The sequence below is a fragment of the Terrapene carolina genome, unplaced genomic scaffold, assembly GCF_002925995.2.
Source record: "Terrapene carolina triunguis isolate 2854851 unplaced genomic scaffold, T_m_triunguis-2.0 Scaffold34029, whole genome shotgun sequence".
NCBI classification, from domain to species: Eukaryota; Metazoa; Chordata; order Testudines; family Emydidae; genus Terrapene; species Terrapene triunguis.
The window spans coordinates 223,290-249,488 of NW_020698380.1; the positions used below are offsets into that span (position 1 = coordinate 223,290).

General features: G+C 40.0%; 1 protein-coding gene across 1 annotated transcript in view; it reads right to left on the reverse strand.

The window, feature by feature from the left end:
- Positions 1-26,199, reverse strand: part of LOC112121903 (nephrocystin-3-like) — a 47,497-nt gene that overhangs the window by 19,282 nt on the left and 2,016 nt on the right. The window contains exons 2-15 of the mRNA XM_029914273.1: positions 24,959-25,084; positions 23,102-23,252; positions 21,470-21,622; positions 19,696-19,829; positions 19,276-19,436; positions 16,078-16,225; positions 14,917-14,991; positions 14,070-14,249; positions 6,351-6,454; positions 5,470-5,584; positions 4,480-4,623; positions 3,848-3,945; positions 3,349-3,451; positions 2,208-2,290 (exon numbers count right to left, since the gene is read on the reverse strand). Coding sequence (XP_029770133.1) covers positions 2,208-2,290; positions 3,349-3,451; positions 3,848-3,945; positions 4,480-4,623; positions 5,470-5,584; positions 6,351-6,454; positions 14,070-14,249; positions 14,917-14,991; positions 16,078-16,225; positions 19,276-19,436; positions 19,696-19,829; positions 21,470-21,622; positions 23,102-23,252; positions 24,959-25,084 — 1,775 coding nt within the window. The remainder of the gene's footprint in view (positions 1-2,207; positions 2,291-3,348; positions 3,452-3,847; positions 3,946-4,479; positions 4,624-5,469; positions 5,585-6,350; positions 6,455-14,069; positions 14,250-14,916; positions 14,992-16,077; positions 16,226-19,275; positions 19,437-19,695; positions 19,830-21,469; positions 21,623-23,101; positions 23,253-24,958; positions 25,085-26,199) is intronic.

A 26,199-nucleotide genomic window follows, 5' to 3' on the forward strand; every position in this document is an offset into this window, starting at 1 on the left:
TCCTAGAGGGAGTGAGGGACCTGCCGCCCCCGAATTGCCGCAGGTGCTGCCCCTCTCCTTTGGCCGCCCCAAGCACCTGCTTGTTAAGCTGGTGCCTGGAGCTGGCCCTGCTTCAGGAGGTGGGCAGCATCTTGCAGGATTAGAATCCAAAGAATTTAACACCTGAACACAACTACCAACATATGCCATAAGTGTCTCCCTTTTGTAATAAAAAAAAAAAGCAGCGATACCTTTACTTTAGCAGGCAACGGAATGGGAATAAGATTATATCACATAAAGAGACAGAAACGTAAAACTGGATGCTGCGATTTTATTTATAGAATCATAGAACTGGAAGGGACCTTGAGAGGTCACCTAGTCCAGTCCCCTGCACTCAAGGCAGGACTAAGTATTATCTAGACCATCCCTGTCAGGTGTTTGTCCAACCTGCTCTTAAAAATCCCCAATGATGGAGATTCCACAACCTCCCTAGGCAATTTATTCCAGTGCTTAACCACTCTGACAGTTAGGAAGTTTTTCCTAATGTCCAACCTAAACTTCCCTTGCTGCAATTTAAGCCCATTGTTTCTTGTCCTAGTCTCAGAGATTAAGAACAAATTTTCTCCCCCCCGCCCCACCTTGTAACAACCTTTAAGTACTTGAAAACTGTTATCATGTCCCCTCTCAGTCTTCTCTTCTCCAGACTAAACACACTCCATTTTTTCAATCTTCCCTCACAGGTCATGTTTTCTAGACCTTTAATCATTTTTGTGGCTCTTCTCTGGACTTTCTCCAATTTGTCCACATCTTTCCTGAAAGGTAGCGCTCAGAACTGGACACAATACTCCAGCTGAGGCCTAATAAGCACGGAGTAGAGCGGAAGAATTACTGCTCGTGTCTTGCTTGCAATACTCCTGGCTAATACATCCCAGAATGAAGTTTGCTTTTTTTGCAACAGTGTTACACTGTTGACTCATAGTTAGCTTGTGATCCACTATGACTCCTAGATCCCTTTCCGCAGTACTCCTTCCTAGGCAGTCATTTCCCATTTTGAATGTGTGCAACTGATTGTTCCTTCCTAAATGGAGTTCTTTGCATTTGTCCTTATTGAATTTCATCCTATTACTTCAGACCATTTCTCCAGTTTGTCCAGATCATTTTGAATTTTAGTCCTATCCTCCAAATCACTTGCAACCCCTCCCAGCTTGTAACCCCTCCCAAATTAAAACTTTTATTTTACAAAGTGCGTCTCCAGCAGCAACTAAGCAACTAAAAATAAAATATTTAAATAATAAAGAACAAGCAGCAATTGTGAGCCACCAATCACAAGCATCCTCCCTTGGAGTCTCTAAAGTGAGATTGATGGTCTTTCAAAAAGATATGTGCTGGATCAGCCACAAGTTGCTGTGCTCAGTTATGTTCTTTGACACAGTAGGGAGGATGAATCCTCTCCACCTGCAGGAATTACAGGGTGAAATCTTATGTCCTGTATTACGCAGGAGGTCAGACCAGAGGATCATAGTGGTGCTCCCTTGGTCTTAAAATCTTATGGACTCATCTACATGGCCCCGAAGCTTGGACTATGTGGGTGTGAAGTGTTCCACTGTAACTGTCCCGTGTGGACACTGCTAGCGCAAACTAAAAGGTACTTAGTTCACATTAACATAGACCTGTTTGAAGAGAAATACGTTAATGCGCAGTAGGTACCTTTTAGTTCATACTAGCAGCAGCATTCTCATGGTGCACACTGGAGTTTACACCCCCCTAGTCCACACTGCAACGCAGTGTAGACATAGTCTAGGATGCAAAGCATCAGGCACATCAGCCCACAGACAAAGCACCTTTCAATATAAAAGGAATACTTCCCAATTAATATTTAAAAAGGGAATAAAGGGACTGACAGCTACAAAAAGAAGAGTGAAGCAAAAGGATGGAGAGAGACCTGGATTCAGAATAGGGAGAGGATAATATACTATATTCAGATTCAGTGGGTACCTAAATATTTAGCATCAAAATGAGATAGACCATTAATTCTGTATAGTGCTGCTTTCTTTTCTTTTTTATAGAAAAATGGGGGAAATAACTTTCTATTTTCTTCTGCTAAAGCAGTTTCATTTCAACAAAGAATAATTCTTTTTCAATTGAACATTTTCTGATATGCTGATAAAGCAATTTGTATTTTTAAAATCTACAGACTCGCACAATAATGTCAGGCCATCTCAACTTACCAAGCAATCATTTTGCCCAAAAGAGTGACATACAAAGCATTGCAAGTTGTGGCAGAACGACAGTGTTTCTCAAGTTTCTTCTCCTAAAACAAGTGTTTAAAGAAACATTATAAGCCAATGTAATATTAAGCACTCTGAGGAGTTAAGGATTTGACACTAAAACACAGATTGTGGATGTTAAAAAAGCACATCATGACTAGTGTACAAAACGTTGTGTGTTTTTCCATGATGTGGGATATATACAAGTGGCGGCTTCCTTTCAAGTTAAGGATCAAATAGGGCTAGATCATCTCAGGAGATGATCGGCACCTTGCTAGGATCAGGCTCCATGGATAGGATTCAAAATGGCTTCCTTGCACATTTCCAAGCATTTTTACTGCAAATACATATTATACTAAACAGGAGGACATGTCTGCAGAAAGATGGGTAAAAGTATAGTTCCTTTACTAGTAATTTATACTATTCCATCCATAGGCACCAACTTTCTCCGGCGCCGGTGGGTGCCCGCGCCCCCCCGCCCCTTTCCCTGCCCCTGGCCCCGCCCCAACTCCACCCTTTCCCTGCCCCTGGCCCCGCCCCAACTCCACCCTTTCCCTGCTCCTGGCCCCGCTCCCATCCCAACCCCATCCCTAAAGTCCCCACCCTAGCTCCACCCCCTTCCTGCCCCTATTGGATCCCTTCCCAAATCCCCGCCCCGTCCCCACCTCTTCTCCCAGCGTGCCGCGTTCCCCCTCCCTCCCTGCCCCGAGAATCAGCTGTTTCGCGGTGCAAGCGCTGGGAGGGAGGGAGGAAAAGCAGGACGCAGCAGCGCACTCGCGGAGGTAGAGGTAAGCTGGAGCGGGGGGGTGGGGCGGGGAACTGCCGGTGGGTGCTAAGCACCCACCAATTTTTTTCCGTGGGTGCTCAAGTCGGCGCCTATGATTCCATCTGAATTTGGTGCTATCAGCCTCTGGATAAAAATATTTACACCAAATCCTGTGTAAAACGGCTATAAGTTAACTAAATAAAACACATTTTCCTGGCTATTGAAACATTAACAAAAATAAGCTTTTGTCAGCTCATTTTACTCTTCCACATCTTTATAAATATTTATACTAGACTCTAGAGTGAAATACTTTCAACAGAATTACAACAGACATACCTGTTCTTTGGTCAATTTAACATCTGCACAGCTACATTCTGCACTAATGAGATATTTCACATCTTTAGAATTCAATGGCTCAAGATGAAGAGTTGGCCACAACCTTTTAGTGGGAGAGAACAAAATTACATTAAAATCCAGCAAAATAGTATGTGAAAGAAAAGAGACCTAACTACTTGAAGGGGAAAAAAAGAAGATATCAATGCAGAAATCTGAAACTACACTCTTCTACTGTTAAAAGATTTTAATAATACAAAGTCACATTTGTATTTTTAACCTTGCCCTAAGACAGCTGACTACATCGAAGTACTGGAAGTCTGCAAGTGCACATGCCTATGTTTAATATGCATTATAATATGTTCACTGGGGAAAATCCAAATCCAAAATTCCCACTGACTTCAGTGGATACAAAATCAGATTCAGATTTTATTCTGTAACATATATATGTAAGTATATTCAAACCCAGGCTACTTTGAAACCTCCCCAAAGAACAACATACCTCCATGCCTGAGGACATGTTTCCACGTTCACAGATACAATCACCCTTACATTCACTGGCAGGGGATCTATCAGCCATTTCATATGTTTTTCAGCTTGCTTAAAAACAAGTTTCAGAGCATTAATTCAAAATTCATTAAAAATAAATGCCACAAATCACTATCATCTCATTAACTGTTCAGCCCAGTGAAAACAATCTTCATTGCCTCCATTCTCTTAAAATTGTTCAGGGCCACATTTTTTATATAGAGCCAAACTCCCCTTTCTATATGCACCAGCATGGTGACAGCTTAAGTAAAGTAGTTAGCATAGTATCATGTAGACTCTCACCACCTACAGATTGGATACGTGACCTGACCCACAAATCAGTCCACGATTTTGGATCCACCCCCAGCAGACAATGCAATGAGACAGATCAAAAGGCAACATGCTCTGGCAAATTCCAGAAATACCAAGTTTTATAGATAAATCAAATGACAATTTAATTCATCTAGTAAAATTGCAAATTATTTTCTACTTATTTTCTCTCTTATAGTAAGCTTATTGTTTTTCTGTCTCACTGTCACTACTAACCTGATACACCACTTCAAGTTTATTTGGCATTTGTAAAGGCCAAGTAGGTTGGAAATGTACCTGTATTTGGTCTATAGAGTCAATAATTATGATAATGCTGCCTTGGTGACGAGCAGAAAGTTTTTCCAGCCAACGAGGAAATTCTTCCAAGAGCTTAGCTGGATCCAATGTTAAAGGTGACACTAACCAAGAATGCTGCATGAGCTGCAAAATTACAAACATGCATAAAAATATTGCATCATAAGAAATGCTTAGGGGAGTTGGACAAAAAGACACAGGTGGACCCAAGATAAAATCATTCACTCCTGGGGAGCTGATTTCAAACAAGTCCATACAAAGTTGTTTTCCCTTCACTGCATATAAGGAGCGAGAAATTAAAAAAAAAGGAGAATTTTTTTGAAGTTCTTATATATTTAATTTTAGATGGACAACGTGAGGTTAAAAATCCCATGGGACCATCTGAGGAATAAGAAGTGTGGAAAATGTATAAATAAAAATGTGTAGGCTTTTAACAACACAGGGAAGAGCTGATTTAATCTTTCTGAAGGGCTCAGTCCTGTGCAGCCCTGAGTGACTTCTTTTGAAGATAAAGGGAGCTCAGATCCTGGCAGAATCAGGCCCCTCATTTATTCCACACATATCAGACATGTACTTCTAAAACAAATTAACATAGAAGAGCAATAGTCCAACTACAGTGTGGTGCCAACTGGCAAATGCAGCTTCAGGTTTCTCAATGCATAGACAAAACAGATGCCACCTGCTTCTTTCCTCGGCCAGATGGCAGGAAATAGTAAAAGAAGCTTATGTGGCTTTCTTTATAAACCATCAATATTTTTCATCAGAATCATAATTGATGACAATGTATTATGAAAAGCCTCAGAGAGGATATTTTAATTTATTTCTGATATACGATCAACTCAACAAAATGGGGGCAATCGTCGTCTGTATCACCCTGATTGGGTACAGACAGGGCCATAAGAACTTTAAATAGATTCATACACACACACACACACACACAATGCTACATGTGCTAAACAATAACTAGAGTACCTTTAAAGTAAGCCGTTTAATTATTAGTGCAGATTCTGAACTGGCAGACATGGGCCTCCCAACAAAGTGATAGAGAATTAGTGTGTTTGGTGAATGCTTCTGTTGCAGTTGAATCCTAATGGGGCAAAAAAAACACACACACATTCCCAATAGCCCACATTTTTGCAAATATATTCTTATTTCCAAAAAATATTATTGTAGATTCGTCAAATGTAATTATACATTTTAGCTTGGCATGTGCGGTATATACATAATAAAATAAGTCAGACAATTAATCATCCATAATTAAATATTTTACATCAGAATTTTCACTTTTGATCTCCATTGGACTAGAGGGATTTTCAGATACTCGTTACATTCACAGATTACAAAGATAAAACATCAAAAAGAGGAGATCCTTGGGGGAGGGGACAGTAATGAATTCCCTGATGGCATCTGCATTCAAGTGTTACTAATCTGAATACTGTCAGTTTATTTTATGGCAGCAGGTTCTATTGTAGATCATGAGAGACTACAAGATGCATTTCTACAATAGGTTTCTGGATTTGGATCCTCCCTCCCATTTACCTCAGCAGGGTGACTTAGCGGAGGTGACACTTTCCCTTGGAGCCACCACCACCCTCATTCTCAGAACAGTGTACAGACCCCTGTGAAGGAGTTGAGGTTTGGGGTTCTCCGTGGCACTGTCCCCTGTGGGTTGTAAATGGTGCCTAGAGGGGAACAACTATTCAAGTGTTACTAAAAACAGAACTAGACTTTACAGGGTGCTTTTAGAACTTCAGTATTTTTCTAATGCTGGTTTCTCCTGCTACCAATCCAATGTTGTGCTGTTCTTGTTTGAAGTGTAATTTTAAAAAAAGATTAACCATTTTTAAAAATACCATTTTGACAGGAGAAGAGATTTGCCAGAGCCTGGTCCTCCAGACACAAGAAGAGGTGGGATGGGTGCTGGTGCTGCCACTAGATCATTTAGACGTTCATAATACTGCAAACACAACAATTTAAGTTACAATGGCTCCAGTATTAAAGAAATACATATACGGAATAATTAATATACTGATTAATGCATCCTCCAAATATTTAAGCATATACTTAACTTTAAGAATGTTTAGTTCCATTGAAGTCAAAGGGACTAAGAGTAAAACAAAATATATGGCTACAGAAACAAAGTGGTTTTGTTGTTGCTTTTTTAATGGGGAAGGAAGAATGGAAAGTGCTAGAATCACTAAAAACTACTATTTAATACCTCTTCCATAAAAAGTTTTAAAGCAGAAAATAATTTTTAAAAATTAGTTTGGGATGAATTTGCAGTACTAATATATGTGACTGACTAGTAGCACTGGTACAGTAAGACCTAGTACAAGAAGGCATGCAATTCCCCCTGCACCTCTGCTAATGTACTGCAATCTTGGCGTGCCAGATCCCAGTGGTGTTCCAGACATGTGTCTCATGAGAATGTAGTGCCCACTGGACTAAATTATTGTGTTGTGGTTTTATGAGGTGAGCAAATGTCCATTATGGACTAGAGTGAGACAAAAATTCATTTTGACGTGTGACAAGGCAAATTTGAATGTAGACCTCCAAGAAAGGAAGAATGGTCCAGTGGTTAGTGCATTAGGTTTAATTCCCTGCTGCATCACAGACTTCTGTGTGACCTTGGGCAAGTCACTTAGCCTCTCTGTGCCTCAGTTACCCATCTCTAAAATGAGGATAATAGCTCTGACACACAGAGTGTCGTGAGGATAAATACAGGCACTCAAATACTATGTTGATGCGGGTGGGGGGCACATAAATAACTAAGATAGATAGCCAAGGACAAAAGGATAGTGCTCTAATATTCCATGTCACCTATTGCTACAAGTAGTTATACTTGATTATATGGAACTGGCTATTTTTAGAAGCTACAAATTCTTATAGAGCCAGAAGTACAGAATAATATGAATGAAGAATAGCAGGGCACATTCCTTACAATTCTAAGAAAAGGAATTATCTCTGTGTTAACTTTTTAATTTCCATTTCTAAAATAAGTTAATCAAATTTACTGGAAAAACAGCATTCAAACTTGTCTCTGTTCCAGCTATTGGAGGCAGCACAGCAAACTGTATCAGGTTTGCCAATAATGTATGGGACACAACATCTGTCAGTAGGAGATGGACAGTTTTCCAGGACTAACTCCTCACATTTGATCTCTATCATTACATTTTTGCATTCCAAAACCTCATGGAAGAGATTCTCTCCCGTTACGGCCTAGCCCCTGAGTGCTGCTGTGGCAGTGTAGAGGAGCCATAAAAGTCCCTGAGCCTGGGTTCCCTCGGTACAGGTACTGCATAGGACAGCTGTCGGCTCACTTAGATTGTATCTAACAAAGAAATTATACGACTTTAACGATTCCCGTATGTTGTTAAAGTGGTGCAATCCCCCAGTGTGAACGCATTTATAGGTGAATGGTATAGCTTATTCGTGTAAAGGGTGGAGGGACAGCTGCGCTGGTATAAGGCACCTTCATGCTGCTATAACTAGGGGTTATATTGATTTAACTACTTCAGTAGAAAATTCATACCCTTAACCGAAATAGTTCAATCAATACAAAAACTGTGGATAGACCAGGGCTTACACAGGACCCCTCACGAGTCCTGGAACAGGGGGTGCAGTCATAGTGCATGGTACAACAGCCATTTTGAGAAGCTCCAGGTTGCAGAGCAGTTCAAAGACAGTTCAGGGAGGACTGCTGTAATTTAGAGCAGTTACAGCATGGGCCATTTTGGTTCCCAATCAGCCCAAAATCCCAGAGACAAAATGATGGCTTATAGCCACGTTTGCCCTGCTTTCTCGGAGCTGTGCTTGTGCGTGCTGCATCTCCAAGAGGCACAAGCATACATTGTCAGCCAGTTCCTCTAGGAAGCACACCACAGCATGAAAGCACACCGACTTATTCAAGCAGCAACATAATTCCTCACCAGAGGCACTTTTCACAGATTCCTCTAGATATATTAATTCAATCCTTTCTAGGTGTATCTCATAGACTTTAAGGTCAGAAGGGACCATTATAATCATCTAGTCTGACCTTCTGCACAACGCAGGCCACAGAATCTCACCCACCCACTCCTGTAACAAATCCCTAACCTATGCCTGAGTTATTGAAGTCCTCAAATACTGGTTTAAAGACGTCAAGGTGCAGAGACTCCTCCAGCAAGTGACCGTGCCCCACACTGCAGAGGAAGGCGAAAAACCTCCAGGGCCTCTGCCAATCTGCCCCGGAGGAAAATTCCTTCCCGACCCCAAATATGGCAATCACATAAACCCTGAGCATGTGGGCAAGACTCACCAGCCAGCACTCAGGAAAGAATTCTCTGTAGTAACTCAGATCCCACCCCATCTAACATCCCATCACAGACCATTGGGCATATTTACCTGCTAATAATCAAAGATCAATTAATTGCCAAAATTAGGCTATCCCATCATACCATCCCCTCCATAAACTTATCAAGCTTAGTCTTGAAGACAGATATGTCTTTTGCCCCCACTACTCCCCTTGGAGGGCTGTTCCAGAACTTCACTCCTCTAATGGTTAGAAACCTTCATCTAATTTCAAGTCTAAACTTCCTAATGTCCAGTTTATATCCATTTGTTCTTGTGTCCACATTGGTACTAAGCTTGAATAATTCCTCTCCCTCCCTGATATTTATCCCTCTGATATATTTATAAAGAGCAATCATATCTCCCCTCAGCCTTCTTTTGGTGAGGCTAAACAAGCTAAGCTCTTTGAGTCTCCTTTCATAAGACAGGTTTTCCATTCCTCGGATCATCCTAGGAGCCCTTCTCTGTACCTGTTCCAGTTTGAATTCATCCTTCTTAAACATGGGAGACCAGAACTGCACACAATATTCCAGATGAGGTCTCACCAGTGCCTTGTATAACGGTACTAACACCTCCTTATCTTTACTGGAAATACCTCGCCTGATGCATCCCAAGACCGCATTAGCTTTTTTAACGGCCATATCACATTGGCGGCTCATAGTCATCCTGTGATCAACCAATACTCCAAGGTCCTTCTCCTCCTCTGTTAATTCCAATTTATGTGTCCCCAATTTATAACCAAAATTCTTGTTATTAATCCCTAAATGCATGACCTTGCACTTTTCACTATTAAATTGCATCCTATTACTATTACTCCAGTTTACAAGGTCATCCAGATCTTCCTGTAGGATATCCCGGTCCCTCTCTGTATTGGCAATACCTCCCAGCTTTGTGTCATCCGCAAACTTTATTAGCACATTCCCACTTTTTGTGCCAAGGTCAGTAATAAAAAGATTAAATAAGATTGGTCCCAAAACCGATCCCTGAGGAACTCCACTAGTAACTTCCTTCCAGCTTGACAGTTCACCTTTCAGTATGACCCATTGTAGTCTCCCCTTTAACCAGTTCCTTATCCACCTTTAAATTTTCATATTGATCCCCATCTTTTCCAATTTAGCTAATAATTCCCCATGTGGAACTGTATCAAATGCCTTACTGAAATCGAGGTAAATTAGATCCACTGCATTTCCTTTGTCTAAAAAATCTGTTACCTTCTCAAAGAAGGAGATTAGGTTGGTTTGGCATGATCTACCTTTTGTAAAGCCATGTTGTATTTTGTCCCAATTACCGTTGACCTCAATGTCCTTAACTACTTTCTCCTTCAAAATTTTTTCCAAGACCTTGCATACTACATATGTCAAACTAACAGGCCTATAGTTACTCGGATCACTTTTTTTCCCCTTCTTAAAAATAGGGACTATGTTAGCAATTCTCCAGTTGTATGGTACAACCCCTGAGTTTACTGATTCATTAAAAATTCTTGCTAATGGGCTTGCAATTTCATGTGCCAGTTCCTTTAATTTTCTTGGATGAAGATTATCTGGGCCCCCCGATTTAGTCCCATTAAGGTGTTCGAGTTTGGCTTCTACCTCGGATGCGGTAATATCTACCTCCATCTCCTCATTCGTCATCCTACCATTATCCCTAAGCTCCTCATTAGCCTCATTAAAGACCGAGGCAAAGTATTTGTTTAGATATTGGGCCATGTCTAGATTATCCTTAACCTCCACTCCATCCTCAGTGTTTAGTGGTCCCACTTCTTCTCTCTTTTCTTCTTATTTATATGGCTATAGAACCTTTTACTATTAGTTTTAATTCCCTTTGCAAGGTCCAACTCTACATGGCTTTTGGCCTTTCTCACTTTATCCCTGCATGTTCTGACCTCAATAAGGTAGCTTTCCTTGCTAATCCCTCCCATTTTACACTCCTTGTAGGCTTTCTGCTTTTTCTTAATCACCTCTCTGAGATGCTTGCTCATCCAGCTTGGTCTACAACTCCTGCCTATGAATTTTTTCCCCTTTCTTGGGATGCAGGCTTCTGATAGTTTCTGCAACTTTGACTTGAAGTAATTCCAGGCCTCCTCCGCCTTTAGATCCACAAGTTCTTCAGTCCAATCCACTTCCCTAACTAATTTCCTTAATTCTTTAAAGTTAGCCCTTTTAAAATCAAAAACCCTAGTCCCAGATCTATTTTTGTTTATCCTTCCATCTAGTTTGAACTGAATTAGCTCATGATCGCTCGAACCAAGGTTGTCCCCTACAACCATTTCTTCTATGAGGTCCTCACTACTCACCAAAACCAAATCTAAAATGGCATCCCCTCTTATTGGTTCTTCAACTACTTGGTGAAGGAATCCATCAGCTATCGCATCCAGGAAAATCTGAGCCCTATTATTATTATTACTAGCACTTGTCCTCCAGTCTATATCTGGGAAGTTAAAGTCTCCCATGATCACACAATTCCCATTAGTGTTTACTTCATTAAAAAGATTAAAGAGGTCTCCATCCATATCCAAATTGGATCCCGGCAGTCTGTAGCACACCCCAAGCAGTATCTCAGGGAAGGCTCTAGTAGCTTTCTTTCCCAATGTGATTTTTGCCCAGAGAGACTCTGTCTTCTCCATTCCATCAGTTCTTATTTCTTTACAGTCTACCTCATCATTGATATACAATGCTACTCCACCACCTTTGCCTTTATTTCTGTCTTTCCTAAACAGCACATAGCCTTCAATACCTGTACTCCAGTCATGACTACTATTCCACCATGTTTCTGTTAACCCTATAATATCCGGTTTCACTTCCTGCACCAGTAGCTCTAGTTCCTCTATTTTGTTACCTAGGCTCCTCGCATTAGTATACATACATCTTAATTTTTGCCGTTTGGCTTCACTGACATTCTTTACCCGATTAGGCACAGACATTCTACCGCCAGTGTCACCTATTAGACTGGTATCTACACAACCCTTCCTCCTTACGTCCATTCTCATACCCACGACTGTATCCTTTCTTACTTTGTTTTCTTCCTTTTCAATGTTAAATTCCGGCGTGGAGATTACTTGGACATCTCCCAACCATCTCCCCCAAATTTCTAGTTTAAAGCTCTCTTCATCAGTTGCGCCAGCCTCCATCCTAGAAGTCTATTTCCCTCCTTACTCAGGTGAAGTCCATCCCGAGAGAACAGTCCTCTGTCCATGAATGCTTCCCAGTGGCCATACATCCCAAAGCCCTCCTTATAGCACCACTGCCTGAGCCATCTGTTGATCGCCATAATTTTGTCACACCTTTGATGCCCTTCTCTAGGAACAGGCAGAATCCCACTGAAGATCACCTGAGCCTCAATTTCCTTAAGCGTCTTCCCCAGCCTGGCATAGTCTCCCTTGATACGTTCCAGCGAGAATCTAGCCGTATCGTTTGTTCCCACATGAAGGACAATCAGCAGATTCTTTCCCGCTCCCGTTAGGCTCCTTTTCAGCCTCAGGTCCACATACTTTATCTTAGCACCCGGCAGACAGCACACCCTTCTGTTCTCCGGATCAGCTCTAGTTCCAGACCTGTCTATTCTTCTCAGTAAGGAGTCCCCAATCACGTAGACCTGCCTTTTCCTGGTAATGGTGCGATTCTCCGGTCTATCCCCTGCTCCCTCTGGGTGCAAGTCCTCTCGATTTCTATTGTCCCTTGTAATCCTTCGCAACCCATCCCGTATCCTCCTGGGGCTCATATTTGGTGTTATCTCCATTGACTCTTCCCCTCTTCTTATAGGACTAGCTGCTCTTCTCTTCTTCCTTGCCCTCTCACCTTCTGCATCCACCTGCTGTGCCCCTTCTTCATTTTCCAACTCCGCAAACCTGTTCCTGAGCTCTATTTCTCATTCACTAGCCCGTCTTTTCCTCTGCCTGGTTCTCTTAGTCACATGCTTCCACTGTCCACTTTCCTCATCCAACAGTCTTCCCTCAGAATTCTGTGGTCCTGTTTCCATCTGCAAGTCTGAGCTTTTTCCTTCAGCCTCCTCCTGTCTTTGCTCCATCATCTGCTCGAACCCCCTTCTAAACTCAACCAGAGTTTCCACCTGCATCTCCAATCCTCGGATCTTTTCTTCCATCAGCTCTATCAGGCAGCACTTCATGCAGATGAAACTCTTTTCAGATACCCCCTCCAGGATCCTGTATATGCCGCAGCTTCCACATCCAGTCATCCTCATTGTGTCTTCCACTGCTGCCTCTGTATCGGTCATAGCCTTCCCACCTAAAACCTGTTAGTCCGGGAAATACAAACCAAACCACCACCAGCCACAGAGAAAGGAGGGGAAAAAAAAAAAAAAAAAAAAGACACACACACAGCAGGCACCAAAACACTGGCACACCACCACCCCCTCCCTTCACTAGCCTGTCTATTCCTCTTCCTGCCTCCCTTAGTCTCCCCCAGACACTCCCCTTGCAAACTCCCACCGAAACTCCCCTCTTTACAGCTCTGTTTGCTGGCTTCTGTGCCGCTGCGGCTGTCTATGCCGCTGCCTGACTGGCTAGCTACCTTTATAGGACCCCTAGGCAGGGAAGCCCCGCCCCCTAATCAGGGCTCAGCTTCTCTCCCAGCACACTGCCCCTACCAGCCTCCACACATCTAAAACTCCAAAATATAATACACAAAACACAAAAACCTTCTCCTCCAACAGAACTCTGTTTTTGACACTCATAGTTTTACAAGGGTTTACAGGTGAGGCAGTCCAGGAAGTACTGAGCATTTCAGTACCCCTTTATTTTTAAATAATTAAATATTTTACTATGTCTTTCTCTCACACAGACTCAGATACATTAAGATTGTGGAACTATATGATAGTCTTTTCATTATCCAATTCCAACAGACCTAATTCTCTGTATTGAGACAGGGCTTTCATTTGCTTCAAAAAGCTGTTTGAGGCCTTTTATTTAGGCTTCAAAGTATGGTGTGTTACTCACCTTCTAAGAGAACCCCTTATTTCTAGACGGCATGCTACCACGGCAACATTTCCTCCAATGGAGAAACAAGGACCATTTCTTCATCAGTGAAACTTTAAGACAGACATAACTGGCATTGTTCCAGAAACTAAATATGTCATCTGTCTAACACATATGGTCTCCTCTAGCCTAAGGTGTAAACGCCCCAAGGTTGTTCTCAAACATAGGTCCTTCCATATAACAGCATCATTGCTGCACATGAAACAGAGAGCCATTTATTTCCCTTAATCAAAAGACATTTCTATCTGCTTACTTTCTCAAATCCTAGTTCACATGTTGAGTTAGAAGCCTGCTGGAAAGCTTCCATCTGTTCTTGTTCATCATGTGCATCCCATAGTACATCTCCAAAAACTTCCTCTTCGGGTGCAGTGGATTCCTCTTTATTACCCAAATCCTTGCCTTCTACTTCTGTGCTTTCACAGCCAAATATATCCTGTGTAAGAAACAAACCACATGGAAATATTGTAACTTATTCCTTAAAAGTATATGCTATCATTGCCCCAGATTCTTTCAACTAGGCAGTGGGCACCGCTTGCATTTCATTTTGGACTTACATTTGTGGCATGAAATGTATTCCATATAGTATGGGCTGCATACCATACTGACACACACTGGACAGGACAGTTTTTATGCACTATATCCCTTCCCGCTTTAGGTAACAATGCAGGGGTAGATGAGTGAATTCTATTCATGTCAATGGATCTGTGCCCATTTACGCCAGCAGAGAATGTGACCAAATGAGTCCTAGTGACACTTTATACTGAGATCTCAAGAAACTGCTTTCAGTTTTCCCATAATGGAGGTTGCCTACAGTAGCATAGGTCTTAAACTATTTTATGCAGTTGTGTACTTACTTCCAGGTATTAAAAATGCTGAAACATATGGAGGCCTTTGAATTATGACAAAACATCACTCATTTGTAGTGAATATAAATAGATTATTAAATAGACTGTGGATTTACTACAGTGCTTGCAGAGTACTGGCAATATGGCAATTTTGTAAAGCCCTGGATGGCACTGCCCCAGAGTCTATCATTCGAATTGTAAGCAGGAATGCGCAAAGTAGCCTTTCATGTGGAATACATGCATCATGTACTCTACCTGTTTAATGATCTTTTCCACACAATTATAAGTTTCATACGCTCCTTCTTCCACTCCTCCCATGTGATCAATGAGCTGAAAAAGTTAATGACAAAGTATGAAGCAACTCTAGGATTGACTATTAAACACAGATGCAGTTACTGAGGCATGTAGATATAAAATATATCCAAAGCTTATATTCTTTCCAGAACAACATTCGCCACCTTTCAAAATGAAAAATACTTTGGAGGCTTACCCTCTGGCACCGTAAGACAGAATTTCATTTAAAAATGAGATGCTTCCACCTCACCATAGATACCTTGGCAGTGGATAGGAAGGCTTCACAATGAGCTAGGACCCAGGAGGGTTCCCCTCTCAGCTCATGGAAGCTAAGAGAGGACATCTGGAGAATGATTTACTAGGGCAGCTGCGTTTCATTGCTAATGAAGGTGCCTGTAAGAAGAAGTCAGCTTCTAAGGGAAGATGGCTGCCAGGAGAGTGTACTCAAGCAGAGCCTGGAATGCCTTGTATGCTTTAGGGGATTATTTGTTTGTTGTCCTTTTCCTTATTTGAGTAGTCAACCCACAGGCAGGAGGAGGAGTTCCTTTGTTTTGATGATATACAAAAAAACACTACAGGAAAATGTATCATTAATGATGTGGTTAGACTATTTCTCTAATTGGAAAGTCCTGTAAAATGTAATAGGGATTTAGCATATAAAAATTTAATAGTATTCTATGGGAATTACAGTATAGTATAGAATTTAAACAGAGGATGCCCCTCGTATATACATTTTTTTAAATCATTCCAAAGAATTCTATGGCAGGGTTGTTTTTTTCCCCAGAGGATTATCTAAAATAATATAGAACAGTTCTTTTCTATTAAATCTTATAGCATTTTTTCCATAAGGATTCTGTAAGAAATTTAGAGCCAAATTCTGCTCAGTTGCACCCCTCTGTGCAGCTGAGAATAAAACTTTGTTCAAGTTTCTGTACAGGCACAGTGCTCAATTTTTTAAAACTACAATTTCATAAAATTCAACACCATACACCTGTTCACAAAAGATGTCATAACAAAGGATGCGTTATGCAATTTCTTGTAATATCCGAAGTTACGAGTTTTATGCTACAAAATAAGAGGACAACAAATCTCTGAAACATAACAACCTTCTACATGTTGTACCTTTGCTTTGTTCACATAACAAACTTGCTCAGTTAACTGCTGCACAGGGTCTGAACTGACTTTGCCATCTTCTATTCTGCGGTAAATCAGCCGGGGCTTTCCTTCAGGATTTTTCAATAAAGCTTCTTCACAGTCCTCCAGCAAACAGCTAGATTGGAAATCAGCATTCTTGAACTATATTACACTGTTGCAGTACACAGTTCAATCAACATAAACTCTAAGGATGGGTTTCACTGCAAAATCTAATTGAAAGAGCATGCCTTTTACCACGGAGGCAGCCAGACATTTAAACAGAGGATATCCAAAGTCTGGCCAAGAAAATGGAAAAAAGTTCTCTTGTTGCTAATTGGACTGTAGATATTAATATTCTTTCAGTAGCAGGTTTACACATTATTGTTTTCAAAAGTCTATTTTCTACAAACCCTCTCATACTGGTACTCAGATTAAACAGTAATAATTCTGCATTAGCTTTTCATACACATGAGAATAGAGTCATAAGTCATTATTAACAAATGTCAAATGTATTGACACACTGTCATCAATTATTTGAATGCCCTGTCCTGCTCCCTAAAGTCAAAGGGAAAACTCCCTTTGTCCTCATTAGAAGTAAGGTCAGGATTTTACAGCGTTAAGGCTCATCAAAATGGACAAATTATGCTCCCATCTTGAATCTGGACAATGCACTGTACTTGTATGAAGGAATATCTATATTTATTCCTGAAAGTTCTGCCTTCTGAATCTATTATGCTACATACAGAGCCAGCCTCAAGGGAGACAAACTAGCAGATAGGTGCAATCTTCCCCACATGAGGCATTATAATCTTAATCTCACTTTTTGTACAAGAAACTATTTAAATTAATATTGTTGTCAGGAAGCTCTCATTCTTCTCTGAGATGTATTGTCCACATTGTGGAAGCAGAAACAGAACTGTCAGAAAAGAACTGCAATGCAAGACAGTTTGTTAGCAAGAGTCAGGCTAACTGTAGGCCTGATAACGCGAGATTTGTAGAAGCGAGGAATGTGAGAGGCAGGTGAGAAAGTACTGTGTGAGGAGTTATTGTGACCTTGTATAGATAAGGTGTAGAAGACCTTGTGTAGATAAGGTATAGAAAATATTGCTTGTTAGCAAGAGTCAAAACAATTAAGGAAGTAAAATATCAAGATGACATATGTATAACAAGATGCAGCTGTCCCTCATTATTTTTGTTATGAAAGGTATAAATGCTTGCTGTAATTAGGTACCAGGGAGAGAGACCTGCTTAGCTCTCTCCCTCTGCACACTGTGAGAGTTAATAAAGCTTCTGACTTGCTGCACCCAAACAAAAGAGTGAGAACTCAGTTTTTCTCCGACAATTTGGGGGCTCGTCCGGGATGGCAACGCCCTCAGAGGCACCGGCAGTTACTACGGATCGTTCCCCTTCGAACCCCATGGCGCCACAATAGAGGTAAGAGACCTTTTGAAATCTCTATTGGGGTGTTGGAGGAGGACTGTCCGTGGGGCCGTCTGTCCCTGTTGGGCTCACGCCATCCGAACTTATTGACTGTGCAGCAAGGTCAGATGCTGAGCGGCGTAGGGGAATTGTTTGCCGCCCCCTGTATGCATATGCAAGGTGCATAGGTTTGCACCTGTGTTGAGGGGTTATTACTGCCTCAACAGGAGGGGTTTTTACCTGCATGTAGCCCATGCACACAAGATTAGATTCTTTTGGCCAGCCATGTCAGCAGGGCCTGAAACGCTTTCAATATCTTTGCATTGCCCCGCACTTCTCCAAGGACATAAAGGGCAGAGCGGACCCAATTTTCCCTCAGTTCTTTTTTACCACCTGTGCCAGCGAGATGGAACCCCTGTAGTGTCTCTGTGAGCCTGCTTCTTTGCACACAGTGCTAGCATTAGTTAGTCAGCAGTATTATCAATTAGCAAGTTGTTAATTAGCCTTTTTGCCCATTAGCAAAAAAAACCTTTTTAGTCAGATATTTAGTTTATAGGCTAGACGCCTCCACATCCGAACAGGGGTGCTAGCAAAACGGCAAAAGGAAAATCGCCGGGATTCAAAACTTAACCCTTTGTGTGACAGTTCAATGGCACATAACAACATACACTGTAGATACCTTTTTTTGTTTAGGAGAGGGACACATTCCTGACTGATGTTCCATATGTTGCTCCTTTGCTAAGCAGACTCAAAAAGCTAGAGAAGCCTCATCCCAAATTCCTGACCAAAGCTGACAGAGTTCCATATGAATCAATTTATTCATCTCCCAGTTTTCTTCCCCAATCCTCGCTCAACTCCAAAGGCAGCTAAACTTCAGACACTTAATGTAGTAATGTCATAGTTCATTAAAAGGCCAAAATCTAGACTGTTCCTGGCCTCTTGCTGATAAGATTATGGGTCAGACAATATCCTGACAGAGATTATCAAAATGGCTGTCCAACTGTATAAGGACATATTGAAAATGACGACTCTATGCCTATTATTTAGTATTTTCACTTCTAATCCCTCTTTTCTTCCTCCTTCATGGTATACAGCCAAAAAGAAAAAAAGTCCAAGCTGCAAAATAGAAACAATCACAACTGAATTGTAACATTATCCTTAATTCAATACTTTTGGGTTAGGAAATTATTTTTCTTCTAATAAGACGACCAATTATCTACTGTACAAGTGAAAAGCACTGCACTACCAGTTGTTATAAAATATCATGGATTTAGTAAATTACATCACAACAGGCAAGGGCAAGACACTGCACTGAAGAGCCAGGAAATTAACTGAGAAGTGACTTAGAGAGACAAAAAGAATATGCGACCAAATAAAACAGAGGTAATATAGGCAGGTGAATAGACAGATAAGCAAATAGAACACACAGAAGATGTTCACACATGCCATCTCTAATTTCTATGATTCTATCACTATGAACAGCAAAAAGCTGTTCTTGGAAAGCAAGAAATTTGCAGATTATGGTGGCTCTTTTATGTTGTATTTTAATAGAATCTAGAGCCACAGGAACAGGGAAACCTCAGAAAGAAGCTGCTTTCTCTTAACTGTCTGTGCTAGAAAATCTAAAGTCTGAAGGAAGATTTGTTAGAAGAAACTAGCTTAAAAAATGCTGTAAGTGGAACACTGCATACATGTTAATAAGCTATGTGCTGTACATAAATTATCAGTTTCTCTTTGCTTTGTCAATCTGCAAAACTATTAACTTACCTTGGCAAAGTTAAATGTATGAACAAAATGACTAAGGAACTTTTCTCAATTTCCCATTTTCTCACAGCCTGGAAATGATTTCCATTTTCTACTGGAAAATGAACAACTTGAAAGAAGTACCCCATTGTTTCACATATTCTTTGAAGTTTTGGTGAGTAGTTCTGAAAGGAAATTTAAATAAACTGACCTTTATTATTAATTACATATTTCAATAAGGACCTATTAGTAAACCCCAATTTCTTTTCATTATAAACTTTCTTCCACTGAAATCTTTAACAAAACTCCCACTGATTTCAATCAAGATCCGACTCCTAAACCTTTTAAGAACTACCACAGAGTTTCAATGAACAAGTATTAGAGGAGAAAAATAGAGAAACTTAAATTAATGATTAATTAACATAACTTTTGTGCTGTTCTCACCCTAATGAAGATGTCTACTTCAGGTTCAGTCTCATCTGTATTAATGAGATAGCACCTTACTGTGTTACTCCACAGAGAGTGGGAAAACAGTGGAGTGACCTGCAATAAACTGGCAATAGCAGCATCCCAGTCATCTGCAAACAATATACAAAGACACAGGTCTCCTTATCTTGTTACATCATATAACCGTTTGCATCAATGCTCTCTTAACACACCCTAAGGAAATAATAAACTTCATGTTATAGAGTATCTTTCATAATAATATATCACCAAATATTTCAGATTTAATTAAAAGTTAGATTTAAATAATATGCAAAATTATAAAATACAGCAAAACATAATAGCTGAATGTTAAATATATTCACATTACATACCTATTATCATGGTTCTTTTAAAATAAGTGTTTGTGAAATTTAGCCAAAATGTCAAGCTGACAGCTGCCATACAAAAAAATTAAATTCTGTAACAGGAGTAATAAAGATGCCCATGTAATTAGATGCTTAACTAAGCAATTCTTAGTAAAATACTGCTGCTTCAAAATTAATTGTAAATATACTAAGCTAACAAATGTTGGTGAACTAATAGGTAGCATAATTCTTTAGATAAACTGCATTGTTCTCCATGTATGTCAATTCAGCTTATCATAGAAAGCTTTAAGCTAATTCTTTTCTTAGCTTCCCATTTTGTAGGCCAACATTACCTATGTTCTGAGCAGTTTCAAGGAAGCTGCTTGACATGGGAAAGTCTTAACACTTTAGCATTACTGAAAAGTAATTTTGTGTGTAATTTTGTATTTTTATGAGATCTCTAATAGCTCACTATAATCTTGTAAATTCCTGCAAATGTATTTTGAAATATAAAACACCATTTTTCTCATAAGCTGACTACTGAGTTACTAATGGTCTCTTGAAAATGTCAAAAAGTGACCTTTCACTAGTAGTAACGTGGTATCACAAAGTGACATATGCAGAGAAACTCAAAGTTAAGGATGATAAATTACTTGTCTGAGTAACTAATTTGAACTGAGTCTGTGTCACAGGCTAGTATTGAGATTAAGGTAGTGAGTCAAGCCAAGTTAGAAAGTGTTGTTACTAACTACAAAATACTGGAATTGATAGGGAAATCAGTGATAATCTTTCCCATAGGACAAATGTAATTCAGCATGCATAGGTCTTGATCATGCAATTGGATCTGTGTGGATGAACCCTCAAAGTCATGCAGAGTTCCATTTAAGTCAATGGGACTCCGCCTGGAAGGGTCTTCCCATGCAAATCTAGCTGAAGGAGAGGGACCATAGTTTGTGACATCATGCATGTGTCCTATGTGGCGAAGGATCTGAGAATTTGAAAAACAAGGCAAAAATTGGACAAGACACCGGGACTCTATCAGGCTAAAATAAATCACATTTTAAATAAATTTTTCTTGATTATGTTATTCAAAGCTGGGTCATCTAAAGCCTTTTTTTGAGCCCCCATACAATAAATTGGTATTTGGTATATTTACTATGAAGCATTGAGATTCACTGTCATTACCTAAGAATACTGCTGCACATATTGTTAGCAGCAAAAATATTAAACACGATTAGGTGTGTTTTAGCTATACTTCCATTTTATTTTTACAAAAAGCAGTCATTCAAAGGAAAATATGGAGTGACAGACACAGTATCCCTTAACGGAACATAAGAATGGATGCAAAAGACCTCCATGGTAAACAGTACTTGTATGTAAACAGCCCCTTGTTAAACCCGCTTAGCAGACAAACACCAGTTGCTTACCTCTGTTTATGTTCGCAAATGGTCCTTCCACATCTATGGAACTATGAGCAAACTCAGGCCCTCTGAAAGACTGCTGAAGTTGCATCATACTACCCATAGATGGCTCACTTCCCAACACTCCACCAGTCCAATATTCAGATTGGGCTCCAGTAGCTTAAAAGTAAATACAAACTGATTTTCACGAATTGAAATATATTGTTAAACCTAAACACTTCAGTTAAAATTTGTTGACAAATGCCACTAATTGAAATTCTTCTCCCTTAGCAGGTTCGCTCACTGCTTTGGCTAATGTAGTTTTAAATCAGAACTCCCTCACAGTTACAGAGAAGCCATGCTATTAAAGAAATAGGTAACAGAGCGTGTTAGTACATGGGGGTCTCAAAACTGAGGACCTCATCGTTGGTTTCATATATTGTATTAGGTCACCTATAAGGAAGAGTTTCATAGGTTTACTGCAGTCATTTGTGCACTTCACAAAGTCACCACACTGTTGACAGTCTCTATTTAAGAAAGACCCAGAACTAAAGAGCAGAAAAGTGTTGCAGGTCAGGAGTGAAATACATTTCTTAGTTGGATGGAAAAGCTTTATAGTTAACTTCTCATATTATCCTTGGATTGCACCATTTCCTACTAATCTATCACTTTCAAGACCACTAAATTCAAATCTTTGAAGAAAAAAATGAGAATAAGTTAAGAAAGATTTTTTAAAAAGAGGGATGAGGAAGTATAAAACACAAAGAAGAAAGGAGAAAATATACACAAGGAAGAGGTAGGAATCATAGGCCCGTTAAAATCAATGGTGTCACTAGAATTTAGCACGTGCAGTGCACAAGTGCTCTGCAGAATCAGAGCCATATATATCACATGAAACATTTCTAGTTCTGAAGGTTATTCAGCCACTTCAGCTGTGATTTGTGTCACATCTTGTTAGCAAAGCAGGGTCAGATGTAACAGCACTCGACACTGGACCTCAAGGGAAAACCCAAGTGTTGTAGGAAGTGATGCTGATGATCCCTAGTCTGTATCTAACCAATACCCAGGCATGGCACTAATGGGCACTGTGCTGATGCAGATGCCATGTTTTGGATCAGATGAAAAACCAGGAGACTGAATGCCTACAACCGCTAAATATCCAGTGTTGTTAAAGACTACGGCTGTTCAAAACTGGTCCCCTTGTCAAATTCCAATTTGATATTCTGCCTAAGTTTCCAATTAATTTTGTTCATTTTCTGTTCTGATGGGTTATATGGGGCCGATATGCCAAACTGGAACATAACCTCTAGACTTGTGAAAAGGAGATCAGATAGCAGGAAACTCACAATGAAAATACAAGAGAAGCAGAAAGGTTCAGGGAAGGTAGAAAGTCAAGGTGTCTTTTAGAATATGGGGCACTATAAAAATAAATGGAATCACCAGAAATGGCTAATTAGTTTAGGGCCACGCACAGACTTCAAAAAACACAATTTAAATGGTAAACTGTTTTTATCCTTCACACAATATTTCCTTGTGCTTTTAAAACTTGCATTATAAAACCTCACAATCTATAGTGCATATAGATTTTTCTTTTGCTATACTTCACAGAATTTAATCTTTTTTTATTCGCTTGCTGAAAGTAGCAGATGGAATTCTTACCAGTAACTTCTGTGCAATTGTCATCTGAATCAGACTCTTCAGGATCAAACACTTGGATCCCTTGGGCTTGCAGTCTCTGAAGTTTTGTCTCCAGCTCTCGTTTGGCCCTCAGTAAATCCTGAATCTCATTTTCCTTAGTTTCCCTGAAAATCTAGAAAAAGGAAAGGATTTTTTTTGAAGTATAAAGCCAACTCTTACTATTTTATCACAAGTCTTGTGAAATTTTATGTTTGATCTATAGCCCCAGCTCCTGAATTCATGTGATCAGCTGTCATTAAAAAAAAAGTGAGATTTGAGCCCTCGTTGTGGTAGAGAAAGACTTGAAAATGTGACCCAAGTGAACATAAGAACAGCCATACTGGGTCAGACCAAAGGTCCATCTAGCGCAGTATCCTGTCTGCCAACAGTGGCCAATGCCAGGTGCTTCAGAGGGAATGAACAGAACAGGTAATCATTAAGTGATCCATGCCCTGTCACTCATTCCCAGCTTCTGGCAAACTGAGGATAGGGACACCATCCCTGCCCATCCTAGCTAATAACTATTGATAGCTCTATCCTCCATGAAGTGATCTAGTTCTTTTTTGAACCCTGTTATAGTCTTGGCCTTCACAACATCCCAAGTGCAACCCATTCTCTCTAAACCAGAAGGCGAATAAAGGAATCCAACATTTATTATTTTTAAATCATGATTTTTAAATCAATGCCATGATTTTGAGGTTACTGACTCATGATTTTTGAATGTTTGGGATGGACGGTACTAAAATAAGCTCATAAGTAATATGCATGGTTTTTAACTTAGTTTTAATAAAAGCTAGCTTTTTTCAGCAACAAAACTATAATTTGTTCTCAAAGATTTCCATATTATATTATATTATATTATATGGATTGTTGTACTGACAGCTATACATCTTTAATTTAAGTAGTTTAAAATACAGAGACCAGATATCTGGAATTGTCTTGTATATACAATATTACTATCACAAGCTAAAACTGATTAGCGAGCTTGGTCTTTGATCAGAACTAAGTACTTAAGATCCCAAGAGTATAAAAGAGATCGGTAGACTTAATTACAAATACAATTTAAAACAAAAGTCTTTGAAAGCAATTCTTGCCTTACTTATCTACCAAAACATTTCCTCTGCTACAGTTGATGACATCGGTAAGCCCCAAAATAACACAGAGAAATGCTTTTACTGTCTAATTTTGGGTGCTAGGAGTGGGATCAGCTGCAGGAGGGGAAAACCAGAAGCATCAGCTTGGCAATTAATAAGCCTTTCAAATCACCCTAAGGCAAAAATATTAAGGCTTTTATCTTCACTTGGCTCTTGTATTTTAGTAGCACAAAGAGATGTGCCAATAGTTGGCACAGGGGTTATTTTTGTAATGTTCAACATTTTTAGTTTTCATTAACAAATTAAATATAAACATTACTGAGAAATATCCAAAATCAGTGTTTGAGCCTACAATTTATTTTTCTTTAAAATACCATGTAACATAACTTCTGATCTGCATGTTCCTTGCCCCTTCTAGGTGTGAAATTGGCAAGAGCTGATGAAATGGCACAGAAGGTGCTAGGATGTTGAGCAATGATAACATTTTCTCCTTTCCATTTTCAAAAGCATTATTTTCCACTAAGACTAAATGTTATTAAAAAACATTTCTACAGGTAAATTTTGGTATGATTAATTTGGAGTAAATAGTGGATTAAGGCCCTGGTCCTGCAATGAGTTTCATATTGGCAGACATCTGCATCTACACAGAACCTACCCACAGAGAGTTCACTGATGGATCAGGGCCAAAGGGATTACTTTAGATTTTCTTGGTCAATTTCCTGGGGGATAAAGTGAAGATGCTTACCTTGAACTGTCTCTTGACTTTGTCTCGGTCATGTTCAAATGTAGCAGCTCTCTCCATGGCTTGATATTTGGCTTCTAAAGCACTTTCTTTCTCTCTAAGTATTTTCTGATAAGTTTTCTGAAGAGCCTGAAAATATTTAACATATTATTTCTCTGAGAGAAAAATATTATTGCTATAAAGTTTTAGCATATTTTTCAGCTACTGAGTTTAGATAGAAAATTCAAGTGTTGCTCCAATAGCCCTTTTACAATTCTTAATTCAATGAAGAAGTTTTTGTTTGTTTTTTTGTTTGTTTAGATTTAAACATTGCATTGCAGTGTTGGAACACAAATCAGTGCAGCAGTGCAATCCTATCATGAATGAGAAACAAAATATTTAAATTGTTTATTAAAGCTAATGTTAAAATTATATAATACACAGATTGAGACTAGAGTGTCTGTACATCTGGGTATAGTGCTTAGATTCAGGGGTTCTCGCAACAAATTTTTGGGTGGCCTCGGAGTGCACCACCAACTCTTGCTGGTGGCTGCTCTGACAATTCTTCCTAAAATACTTAATTAACTTTAGGAAAAATAAATAAATATGCACATATGCACGTCCAAATCATTGTAATTTATTTATGTAGGGGTTTTTTGCAGACTCAATAATTAAAAATAATGTACAGTTGTCTATTCATTACTGGACCTAAACAGAATAAAAACACAAATAAGGTGCTTTGCATGTTTTGCTTTTTTTTGGTTGCCTTTTTTTAGACTTGCTAGCTCAGTGGTCCCCAACCTTTTTCATCTGGCGCGATGGAGGACCGTGGCGGTGGACGAGCATCTGCCGAAATGCCGCCGACAAGCGGCAACGTCAATAGGTGTCACCGCCGAAATGCCGCCGATTTTCGGCGCCATTTTGGCGGCGACGCCTATTGACGTTGCCACTTGTCAGCAGCATTTTGGCGGATGCTCGTCCGCCGGCCAGTACGTGGGTGCACTTAGACGCCCCAGCGGGCGCCATGGCGCCCGCGGGCACCGCGTTGGGGACCCCTGTGCTAGCTAGTAAGTCTGCTGTGAAAAGTGACATTTTGTATATTTGTTAATATCACTTTTTACAGCAGACTTACTCAGCCCCGGCAAGCTGGGGGACAAATTAAGCCCTGGATGGGGAGGTGGGTAGGGGTCGAAGAGGTGATAGGGGGATAGATGGGAGGCAGCAGGAGTCAGGGAAGATGGGGGAGGTGAGCCTAGAGCGAGAGC